At 39.6% G+C, this 12,922-nt stretch overlaps 1 protein-coding gene across 2 annotated transcripts in view; it reads left to right on the top strand.

Moving 5' to 3' along the window:
• Nucleotides 1–9,376, top strand: part of CPO (carboxypeptidase O) — a 189,539-nt gene extending 180,163 nt beyond the window's left edge. For both annotated transcript variants that reach the window (XM_066576096.1, XM_066576095.1), the window contains 2 exons: nucleotides 2,739–2,823; nucleotides 5,386–9,376. In XM_066576096.1, the coding sequence (XP_066432193.1) occupies nucleotides 2,739–2,823; nucleotides 5,386–5,654 (354 nt within the window). In that variant the 3' untranslated portion in view covers nucleotides 5,655–9,376. The remainder of the gene's footprint in view (nucleotides 1–2,738; nucleotides 2,824–5,385) is intronic.
• Nucleotides 9,377–12,922: the final 3,546 nt, after the last annotated feature.

The following is a 12,922-nucleotide window of genomic DNA, read 5'->3' as shown; positions in this document are numbered from 1 at the left end:
GTAAAAGTTTTTCAGTACATTATATGGTACTTTAAATAGCACCATTAAAAAATACAACTCGTCCCGCAAAAAACAAGCCCTCATGCAGCGACATCATGAATAAATAAGAGTTATGATTTTTTTTAAACTGGGGGAGGAAAAAAAGTAAAGGGGAAAAAAGAAAAAAAGGGGGTTGCGTCATTAAGGGGTTAAATGTACTAACTTCCTTCTCTGGGTCATTACGATGCAGGGATACCACATGTGTAATTTAGTTTTTAATTTTTTTACAAAGTAAAGGAAGAAAAGTGTTATTTTTTTAATAATTTTTTAACTTTTTAAAATTTTTTTTGTCCCTTTAGGGGACTTCCACAGAGACCCATCAAGACCCCCTGATCACATTCAGGGGGTCCAATGGTGACAGCCCTTTACATGCTGCAGTTGCATAGACCGCGGCATGTAAAGGGTTAACACAGCAGAGATCGGAGGTTTTCTCCATTCCCTGCTATGTAAGAGTTGGTGCCTGGCTATTCTCTGACAGCCAAGCACCAGCTCTTCCTGCCACAGAGACCATCGGCTGGCTTTTGACAAGTGGATGGTCTCCATAGCAACCTGTAAACAAAGCAGTGCAGGAGTTTGAAAATAGAAGCAGGAGATTGCCGGCAGATCAGTAATATCTTCCTGCTTTTTTTCAAAGTCCTGCACTGTTCTGTGTGGAACTGTGCAGGCAGAGCACACTGCCACAGCTTATGGCAATGTGCTCTGCAGCTCCCATAATGAAACATAGCCCAGAAATCTTCCGGGCTATATCGCTATGGGCAGTGGAGCTCGTTCCGGAAAATTTCCGGGCGTGCCACTAAAGGGGTTAAAATGGACTGAGGCAAAATGTAAAACTGTTCTGTGAGTCAGATAAATCAAAATTTTTAACTTTTTGGAAACCATGGACGCAGTGTCGTGCGGACTCAATGGGGAGAGACCATCCAGCTTATTATTGCACAGTTCAAAAGCCTGCACCTGTGATGGTATGGGGTTGCTTTATTGCCTATGCTATGGGAAGCTTACATACCTTGAAAGACACTATCAATGCTAAGCAGAATATAGAGGTTTTAGTTCTAGCCTTTATATGCTCCCATCCAGACAACATCCTTCAGGGAAGACCTTGCATATTTCAGCAAGACAATGCTTAACCAAGTGCTTCATCCATCACAATAGCATGGTTTTGCAGCAGTGTTCAGGTGCAAAATTGACCTGATTGAAGTCCAGACCTTTCAGACCTTTTTTTGAAAAAGAAGAGTGGATACGACACAACAGTTGACATGGCCCTGTCCCAATTTTTTTTAGGTGTGTTGCTGCCACCAATAATCAGTTCCTTTTTTAAATTAAATGGAAAAAATGTCTCACTTTCAATTTCTGATGTGTTCTATTGTGAATAAAAGAAATTTATGAGATATCAAAATTATTACATTTTTTTTTGCTTTACATTTATTTACATTTTACACGGCATTCCAACTTTTTTGGAATTGGGGTTGTATAATGTGATGTGAGTCAGGGATTTTACTCAAGAGTTACAATGTGATATCCTTGAAGTTTAGCATAAAGTATATCATCTCTCCCATCACAAATCTAAGATACTTGTTTTTTTTGTATTCACTTATTAAATTTGGCACCCACTCAAAACCAAAAATATGACAGACATGATGAAAATGTGTATCCGTTTCAGTTTTGTGGGCCAGTCTTTGAATGGAGCGCTGTTTGCAAGGCCGAGAGGGGAGAGAATGACTTTTAAAAAGTTTAGGATATTTGGCATGGTATATCAAGAAAAAAAGAAAGGAGTTGGACATTTTAGGAATTCGATCAATAGAGGTTAAACATCTGAGAATATTGTGTGTATTTTGAAAGAAATGAAAATGTAAAATTAGAGTTCGAGAAAGCATTAAATGATAATGGTAGCATGGAAAGTGAGTATTCGAGGGCCAGGCAACTTCCATCTGAGATGTTTGTGTGTGGAGAAAGTAGAGGCAGCACTCGGATGCAATAAATAGTATAGCAAACTTTATTCCTCCGTCAAAAAACTTGGCTGCAACGTTTCGACCAGTCTGCTACCGGTCTTTGTCAAGCATGAGATCTTTGTGTGATTGCACCTGAAATGCATATCTAACGTATTAGAATATGCTGAAAACATTTTATAGCTGGACAATATAGGAACAAAGATAAAATACTATAGTTTAGTAGCTGATTGGACTCGCATCAAATAACAAGGTATTTACTGTAAGAATATGCAATTGTCTAGTAAGCAAGTGACCTGAGTACACTATGTTATCCAGCAGGATATATGACCTATCCTAGTTGTATCTACAATAGTGTATAGTGAAGAAAACAATTCCATCAGTAGAGCATTGCAAATAAAACACGAGCCATATCCATAAATACTACTTAGTTATGGTCTGGTAAACCAGAAAGCAATGTAAAAGCCCTGCTACTTGGATAATGAGGAGCATGTTAAGGTTACATCTATAGAACCTTCGTGACCAGAGGGATAAGCAAGGGTGAAAGATAATTAGTGTCTGCATTAATTGTTGTCCAATTGGAGTAGTTTAATTTCTGTCAACAAATTGCCATGATCTTTCTCGTTGCTTCTTTATCAAATTTTTATATTACATAGAAAATAAATTGACTTGCAGGTCTTTACTGTCTTGCTTTCATTCTTTGGTGATGATTAGCGCAAGGTTGCTGGCCTAGTTGTAAATACTGTTTTTTCACAGATAAAAGTTGCCGCGATGGCGGCTGCAGAGCTGAAAAAAAAGCATGGCACGGTTTATAAAGTGGGAAGTTTTGCCAATCTCTTATGTAAGTATCATTTTCTTATATTTTGTAAATCACACATTTTGAGAAATGGAGTGAAATTTGGTTGCCAATTTAAGGTATACCCCATTTTTTTAAAATTACAAATCAAAAGACAAGCAAAACTTAATGCGCTGCCCGAAGGGACCTTTATACTAACCAAGTATACAGAGTGGCATGGGAAAATTATAGTGCAGCTAGGTGCAGACCATCAGTGTTTTGGAGTGGAAAAACTGTACCTTCATGTCTAATGCATAATATAGTAGACTTGCTCTGCATGTTATGTTCTGCTTGACATTAGGGCAGAGTTGACAACTATCCATAAACTCCTGGACAGTCTGTAAGACTGGATAGTGTATGTGAGAAAAAAAAAACGTATGCCTCTGTGATTTCTTTTTGGGAGGCTAGAAGAGCTTGTGCAGATTATTGTGATTATAATTATCATCATTTTCCAGTTCTCATTAAATGCTGCTAATGTGTTCATGTCAGTATTCTCCGCTATAGACATAAATCACTTAGAATTGTTATGATTCATTTTGTTTTTCCAATTTATCCATAAGAAATGTCAGCTGTGATCTTTGGATAAATTGTCAAGAAAAATTAGTTTGGCAACTCCACTTTTGACCACATGAGTGATTATATGTCGAATACAAAATGATCCATGAGGCTTCTAGTATTTCTAGCTCTTTTCCTTTCATATTAAAAGATGCCTCCAAAATATATGCAAAGCCAGTTTTCTTTAATTGTCTTGAATAGAAGGCTTCTGTAAATTTTCTTATCTGTAGCTTCTTATTGTAAGGTTTGCTACTCATGTCTGTGGCCCTCTTGCGGTTCCGGACAGCCGCAAGCATCATTCTGCTATTTCTGTACATATGGACCCTATTTGTCTGGTTTCATCCAGCATTGAGAGGGTTAACCAGTTCTCTGGCTCTCAGCTTAGCTGTGGGATTAATGGGGAATCACTTCCCTATTTAAACGGAGCTGATGCACTTTCTTGTTGCGTCAGTATTGGTGTGGTTTCCTCTATGTCACTCAACTGCTAGGTCTTCAGTCTTTTGACTGTTCAAGTCTATTTTGACCTTTATCTGCTTATCCTGTTTATTCTTTTGTTTTGTGCTCTGTATGTATGTCCATTTCCTTTCTGTCTGTGCTTCATTCTTGCCTCTGAAGTTAGTTAGTTCTGTGCAGGGTCTTCGCTTCTGTGTTCCAGTACTTCATCCCTGTTTTCTGTCAGGGCTAGTCAGTCCCAAGGTTCCAGTATGGGGCCACCCTTATCAGGGCGATTACCCTGCTTGTAGGCAGGGCCCCTTCCATCTCCCTGCTTACCTTAGGTCCAGTTACCCATCTGTAGGTACTACTGTCTGCTGCAGTCAGCTGCCAGTCACCCAGTCCAGTTGCCAGTCTGGTTGGTTAGCCCAGTGGGTCCACATCCATAATCCGTGACACTTATGTTCTGCTTCACCGCTACAAACGTTGAAATAAAAAGAACAGAATACAAATTTGTTTACCAATATTAAGATAAGCAGGAATTCAATATACAAGGATTGTTTTCAGCAGCATAAACAAAAGTTATAGAGTCCTCAGGATGGCTCCACCTTTCGGAGAAAGCTTTGCCAAATGTGTTTTTTTTATTATAGTTAATGATCACTATAGTTACATAGTATAGATTTATAGAGATAGGATCTGTTTTTCTACAGAGTTTCAATTCTCCTGCTTGCCACTGGCCTCTTCAATTCTGGGGTGCAAAACCTGGCACTATAACACGGGGTCCATTTTGATGTTAGCTAGAAGACTCACTCTTTTCTATATACTTGACTATTTAAAAACCAAAAGAACTTGCCTAGATCTTAAGGCAAATTTTCTAGACATACCAAGTCAACAGTTTGAGGCTGCATTCCCACGAACGTATATCGGCTCAGTTTTCACGCCGAGCCGATATACGTCGTCCTCATGTGCAGGGGGGGATGGAAGAGCAAGGAGCAGGAACTGAGCTCCCGCCCCCTCTCTACCTCCTCTCCGCCCCTCTGCACTATTTGCAATGAAAGGAGGCGGGGCGTGGGTGGGGCTAGGTTCCGAGAATTAGCCCCACCCTGTTCCGCCTCTCCCCATTGCAAATAGTGCAGAGGAGAGGAGAGAAGGCAGAGGGGGCGGGAGCTCAGTTCCTGCTCCTGGCTCTTCCATCCTCCTCCCCCTGCACATGAGGACGACGTATATCGGCTCGGCGTGAAAACCGAGCCGATATACGTTCGTGGGAATGCAGCCTTATAGTCTGTCTCATGAAGAGAATCCAGCGATATTGGCAGCGTTGAGTGTATCATTCCACGATTTGAGGTTGGGGTATTGGTCACCTGTGACAAACATCACTGATGCTGATCACATAATTATCTATGTTTACCATGCACTCACTCTAATAAACAGCCACAAATGGCGGTATCAGTTGCATTCTCTATAGAGACCGGTTATAGTACTCCATTATTAAATGCTGTCAATTATGTTTTTAAAATGAAATATGTTTTTAAAATGAAATTTTGACATTACCTCTCATTACTTGTTCTAATTGTATTTCAGATGAAGCCTCAGGGACATCCCAAGATTGGGTCCATGACCAAGGAATTGAGTTTTCTTACACTATAGAGTTAAGAGACAATGGTACTTATCAATTTATATTGCCAGAAAACCAAATTCAACCTACGTGTGAAGAAACCATGGCTGGTGTAATGACAATTATTAATTATGTGAATAACAAATATTTCCCAAACCAGGCATCAACAAGCTGTAGGAATCCTAATTTATATGTTCTTATTTCTACATTGCTAACAATTGTACTACTGAAATAACATGAAAGAGGAGTACAGCGTGACAAGTCAAAAACAAAATGAATGAGCCGCTTAAATTACAAATTAAAGTAAATTTCCAGCTAAAACCTGGACCTTCCAATCCAGCACAATATAATTTCCCACTAGGGTTCCTGTGGCGTGCTATTACTATACTTTATATTAAATTGCGGGTGCTTTAACAGTTTTTTTTAAAAGGAAATCTCATTAGTAGCAAGTCGTATGAAAGTGTAACTGTGGCCAATGGACGTTCTACCTACTCTGCTGTCACAAAGTGCCAATTTTTGTAGCCGTACAATTGAGTCTTGTCTGACAGTTTGATTGTTAGGGCCATACTGCCAAAAAACTATACTTTTTATATGGGATTGTCAGACTGCTTGCCCCTAGCAACTATTCTATCTCAGATTGCTCATCAGCTCAAGGCTGAATGATTTGAGAGTGAAAATGTGATAAGGACACATGGCAGTCCTCAAAACCTCACTTTATATATCTCTGACTTGTCAAATTAATCAAATTTTTAAAAAAATACATTTGAGGTGCTGACATTTTTGAATGAAAAAAAAAACTATGAAAAAACCTCACCTAAAGCAGTGTACTCCAAGCAGTGGAAAATATTGTTGCACTTGATATACACCAGAGCTGTTATGGCAGTGATGAAACTTGTCATCATGTCATGGTTATATATCAGACATTTAGAAACAAAGTCATCAGCACTGTTAACCTGGACTTTACACTAGCAATATCACTGATACTTGTTTTCAGTGATTGATTATATTTTTGTTCCCTAATGTCCTTAACCCTTTCCAGTCTAATGTCGGGCCTGCCCTAACATCATCATTTTCCTCCACAGCTCCGATGTCGGGGCAGGCCCGACACTGCAGTGCAGGAGTGGATCTGCACCCGATCGTCAGGCACATCGGGTGCAGATGCACTCCTTTACTGGTCGTCATCGAGGACCCCCGAGGAGAAGGCAGAAAGGGTTTTTAACCCTTTCTGCCCACTTCTTTATACATTACATAGCGCTCAATTAGCGCTATGCAATGCATAGATTCCGGCCGGCGATCATGTGACCGCCGGTGTTACCTGACCCCCGGCAGTCACATGAACGCCGAGCCGGGAGCCTGCACCGTGCAAGGACCTGCTTACCTGACCAGCGTCTTGTGCATTCTCCTTCTGTCTCCCGACCCGGCGATCATGTGACCGCCAGGTGTCACCTGACCCCAGCGGTCACATGATCGCCGAGCCGGGAGGCAGAAGGAGAATGCACAAGACGCCGGTCAGGTAAGCAGGTCCCTCCCTGCACCCTCCTGAACTCTGTCAGATCAGGAGGGTGCAGGGAAAATGTATTTTTTCTCACCCATTCTCCCAGCTCCAATTTATTTGGAGCTGGGGAGAATGGGTGAGAAAAAATAAATGGATTGGAAAGGGTTAATAATGTTTTTGAATGGATTGTTTTTAACTTTAGCATCTAATGTGGCTCTTGCGTTAAAAATGTTGGAGACCTGTGCCCTTATGGTGTGGCCTAAATGAATATTTTGCTAAACACAGAGGTTGGTTTCATAAAGTATCTTCACGGGATGAAGCATGGGCATACCTTCTAAGAGAACTGCAGAGAACAACAGACCTTATTTCAGAAATAAGACATCTTAAAAAAATAGGGGATTGGAAAAAGGAATCCTGAATTCAAAATAGAAATTTTTAGTTCTTGGGTGGAGATTGACTTAATGTTTTTAGTTTCTAATTATTTTTAAGCATCAAGTCTCCAGTCATTGGTTTTAGGAACTTGTAATTTTATACATTTTTTCATAAGGCTGTCCAACATTGCAATTTTAAAGGAAAAGCACAAACAAAAGAATAGGATCTTACTAGTGATGAGCGAGCACCCAAATGCTCAAGTCCGTAGTATTCGAGTCGAGCTTTTCGTAAAATTCGAGAGCTCTACTCAAGTAACGAACCCCATTGACTACAATGGGAGACTCGAGTATTTTTGTATGTGGGACGCCGGGTGCCTAGCTTTTTTTTTTCTCCTCTCTCTCTCTCTCTCTCTCTCTCTCTCACTCTACTCTACTCTAGATCTTACAACAGCTACTATTGTGACAGCTACACATTGTTTTCAATTATTTTTTTCTTTCTTATTGACTGTCCAAGATAAGTACTTTAAACTATGAGATATATATTTTAATATCAACATCTTGAAACTTAAAGATTTTCAGATTTAAAATACATATGATAGAACGTTTATATATCAAAACTACTAAGGCAACTATGCACATTTTCTATTATAATGGGAGCCTATTGGCGACTGGTGCCAGCGTATGCCTATACAGTGGTATCCGCTGGAAGTATATGTTGGGAACATTTCCCAACATATATACCTCCAACAGACACTGCAAATTGCAGTGCTAAAGTCGCCTAATATGTACAGTAAATCATTAATATGATGATAAAGTTTCATGAGCTTACATTATATTTCACAAATCTGAAAGTGTGGCTCTTGAATTTATAATCTCAGTTTAATCTAAGGATTCATACAAGAGGATTTCTGAAGGTTGAGTCTGTCAACCTTTTATAATTGGCCAATAATACTAAAAAGACAAGTACTTGAGATTTCTGAAATCATTAGCAATAATTATTAACTGTTCGGCATGGTAAGCTTGGGTGGCATATGTTCTTATAGCTAAGGTTAGAGGGCTCCCTTTCAGGAAAAAAAAACAAAAAAAAAAAACCCTGCACTGGATGGTGGGGTATTTTTCACAAGATGATGTAAGCACGAAGCTACATCTAAAATCCTTCTTTATTAAACACACCTGCCGGATTTACAGTTCAGGCACAGCTCTCATTCTCTTCAACAGGAGCTATGCCTGCAATAAAATGCAGAGTCACTGCACAATAGCTATATGCATCCTTCACCATACTCCATGACAGCAGTCTTGAGAACAGCTGATCAGCGGTTATGATGGGTGAACCCCCGCTGATCACCTAGTGATGACCTATCCTGAGGTTAGGTAATCAATTTTTAGGAGTTGAAACCCCCTTTTAACAGATCAAACATACATCTCAAGATGTATTATTTCAATTAGACAGACTTCATCGGGTTTATGCCCATTGATAAGTTTTCATATGGGCAGTGGCCTAAAATTCACTTAGTTAAGTCACTTTATCAAGAGAGGGAATTGAATGGTCTTGTTTCTAGAAAAACATAGAAACTAATTTTTTTCGAATCTTGCACAAGCCTTTAATGGAGTTATCTCATGAAAACAACCACTTTTTAATGGAAGCCGTCCCATGTTCGGCTGTATCATCAGACTTCTAACTCCCAATGATCAGCTCATATCGCAAGATGTGTCTGGCCATTCATTCCTAATAAATTAATGGGCAACCATGTAATACACAGATGGGCCAGGTCTGTCAGAGTGGGAATTTTGGCTCACAGACAGGGGTCCCATTAGTTATAGATACACAAAACCAACGTGCCAGTATGATTAAGTAGCACCAATTAAATGTCTTCAAGCAATACGTTATACTGTATGCATCTGTCAGAATCATAAGATATGAAGCACAAATTATAATTATTCAAGGCAAATAAAGTTAAATTCTTTAATGCACAGTATTAATATTATGCTCAAAAACACCAGAATCTTTTTTTTAAAAAATCATGAAAAACTCGGCTCAGATGAATTTGTGAATCTTGTGTTATGGAAAATAAAGGATTATATTCATGTGAACCGTTTTTGTTCTGGGTTTTCTGTTTTACATCAAGAAGTATTATTTCAGTAGACTAAATAAGACTCAATAATTGCCGATCTTAGTGCAGATAGTATGTTTAGGACAAGGTCATCTACAGGGACTGCACTTCATGATAAATACTCATTCCAGCTAGTGTGGCCGATAGGCAAAAGGGTTTTGTTAGGACCTATAAAACCTGCAGTCAGACGCTCCCTATGACTTACTTTTCCTTTTGACATCTTTTTCATCTGCACATCTGTGAGAAGTACATCAGTTAGTTTGATACAATATACCTTTATCATGCAAATTACAAAATCGCTTCTAGCAGGCCAGTGGGTTAATGGACAGAGTCTCTGTTAAGTCAGGCAGGCACAAATTAACAGAATGATGCTAAGAGATTCTTCCCCTTATGCCGCTTGCCAGGCCCCTTTCCAGATCAAGTTTGAATCTGATTAATGAATTTGTCCCTATTAGCCATGGATGAGTATAGTCACGATAGTGACAACTCAATATTTAACGATCCTTCCCACAGAAAGCAAGCTTAGAGATACTAGTTTTATTTTATCCTGCTAGACACGTACGAAATGAACATTACGTTAGATCATTTTATCTGTATTCTACTACACATGAAAAATTATTATGACTCCCGGTGTGTTTTATGCCACCGTATTCTTTCGGGCTGTCCTCCAGGATATTTACTACAGCGTTGTAAAAATACAACATTTTCAGGTTCAGCAATACATTGTGTTCACCACACAGAGAGCTGACGAGAGCTCAGCTCTATCACTTAGTGGCAGTGTCCCACGACTGACTTATTATATATTACTCGTAAATCGAGAAAACATTTAAACCACACATCAAACCTGATGAACAAAATATTCAAGTCAAAAATCTTCACTGATTATAAATTGTGGAATTCATTTAGAACAAAGTGAAGTTTCAACAGTCAATGAAAACCAACATCATCAACCAATTGAAGGCTGGATTTCATATCACCCTGAAAATCAATTTGCATGAATTTTATCACAGCAACTCATGTTACTGAGCAGTGTGTATGACCTCCATGTGCCTGTATCCACCCTGACCATGTCTGGGAAGGCTCCTGATGAGATGGCGGATGGTGTCCTAAAAGATCTCTTCCCAGACTGGGATGAGGGCATTAGTGAACTCTGGACAGTTGTGGTGCTATTTGGTGGCTTCGAGTGCACTACTACAGAATGTCCCAGAGGTTCTTAATTGGACACAGGTCTAGGGAATGTGAGGGTCAGTCAACAGCATTAATGCCTTCATCATCCAGGACCAGCCTATGCACTCTGGCCACATGAAGCTGGGCATTCTCCTGCACCAAGAGCAGCCCAGAGCCCACCGCAACAGCATATGGTCTGACAACAGCTCTAACGATTTCATCCTAGTACTTAGCAGCAATCAAGGTACTTTGAGGTATCACATGGAGGTTTGTGCAACCCTCCAAGAATATACCCACTCAAGACCACCACTGACACAGTGCCAAAACCGGTCATATTGTTCACCATGACCTCTCCAAACTCTTTCAAATCTGTTGCATGTGCTCAGTGTGAACTTGTTCTCAACTATAAAGAGAATAGAGCACTGGGTTAATGCCCAGCCCTGTCCAGCTTTCCTCATATAATGGCCCGTGCGCTGGTATCCACTCCATGTTCTTGAGACTGTGATAGGAGACATAGCAAAGTTTCTTACAATGGAGTATATGGATGTGCAATCCTGGAGGATCAGGATTACCAGTGCAATCTGATAGAGTACCTGAAGCCCAATCAGTAGTGAAAAGGACATTAGTAAAATGCAAGACTAGAAAAGAATCAGTCAGGAAAGATAAGGAGAGAAATTGTGTCCATTCCCTTTTTGGGATTGTCTAACTATTGCTTTTCCAGTGCACCTTTTGTCACCTTTATTTGCTCCAAAGCAGGTGAAATTGATTCCCAATTGTTTATGCTTCCTAACTGGACAGATTGATATCCCTGAAGTTTAAGTGACTTCGGGTTATACTATGACGCTTACATATTCCATTTTTTTGGAGCAGTGTAATTTGTTACTTTCTACCTCACCTCTTGGATATCTGGATTTTTACCTGGTTAGTATGTTCTATATAGATCAAGGCTCTGTACAACAATGAGCCACAGTCCCAAATTTGTAGCTACAGTATATACCATTCCCCGTTATCCCCCTGAATCCCTACAGCTATAAGTTTTACTTTACTGTGCTCCCCAAACATGTACATGTTTTTGACCTTATTGTAGTGTTTATGCAAGGGGTGCTTGGGGCATGTTTAGGTTGTGTAGGCTTTGGCAAAGACGCATTAAACACTCTGCTTCTGCACATTGCAGTGCAGCGTCCTGTTTAGGATCATGCAGTCTGAGTAGGTTTATAAATAAATGAAATTTATGTCCTAGAGGGACATGATCAAGCTCACAACCACGTCAAGGGTTCTCACTATCTTTAGAGTTCTTACACTAACATTTACAAACACATCACTGAAAAAGAGACAAATCAACTCAAAAATCACTGCCAGTGGCCATATTTACCTATATACGAATTATACAGGAACAAACACCATTTCCCAACAAAATGCAGACACGTAGATTGTTATAAGGAGGAGCATTGCACAAGTACAATATACTAATGAACGACCCACCTACCACATATTGGAGGAGTGGCTGCTTAGTATTATACTTGCACATAGATAATGTCTATTTGCATTCTGGGTTGGTATGTGGTGCATACCTGCCCTTGTGTATCACTGTATCAGTATTTCGCTAAGTATGGCCACTAACGGTGATTTTTTTTAGATATATCTAATATTGTAAATGAATACGGGTGGAAATTTAACCTCGGGGGTATAAAAACCTGAGTTATCCAATGTTTAAATTTTTTATTGCATTTGACAGGCCACTCTGAAGGCAATAAGCCAGTCACATTATGTGAGGAAGACACCCTGCTAATAAAAGATAAATTTGGGTTAAGCTGCAGATGTTCTTATGCTACTCTGAGGATAAGAGGAATCTGTCAGGACAAGGCTTAACAAACACTTACAAATAATCCTTCATATAAGATTTTCTTATACAGAAACTAAAGTCACCTTTTTCCTGGGTGAGCACTTTTGAAGAAATGTACAGGGCAAAATGCTGCTGGTAAATGCAGTTCCTGTAACAATGGAGCAACAGCTCCCCCCTAAGGACACACCAGTAGAAAGCAGGTTAAAATTAAGAAATGTGGGCTTATTCAGTACAACAGATGACAAGCAGAGTTTTTTTTTACTGAGTAACAAGAGTATACTTTCATAGAGAATGTAGAAAAACATCTATAGGTGCTTAATGTTGCCTATACCCACTGTTGGAGAGAACAACTAGAACAAGTGAAAAAAATCACCAAACAATAATTCTTCACACTGACTCTGTTCTGATGGATCTCATTTTAAGGGACCTTTAAAGGAAGAAACGGCTCAAGAAAGAAATGGAGAGAACAACTAGAACAAGGGAAAAGAGAAAGAACTGCCCATTGCAACCAATCAC

Source organism: Eleutherodactylus coqui, chromosome 8, assembly GCF_035609145.1.
Source record: "Eleutherodactylus coqui strain aEleCoq1 chromosome 8, aEleCoq1.hap1, whole genome shotgun sequence".
Classification (NCBI taxonomy): domain Eukaryota; kingdom Metazoa; phylum Chordata; class Amphibia; order Anura; family Eleutherodactylidae; genus Eleutherodactylus; species Eleutherodactylus coqui.
Note: the sequence above shows the minus strand (reverse complement) of the source record. Positions and strands in the feature narration are given on the sequence as shown.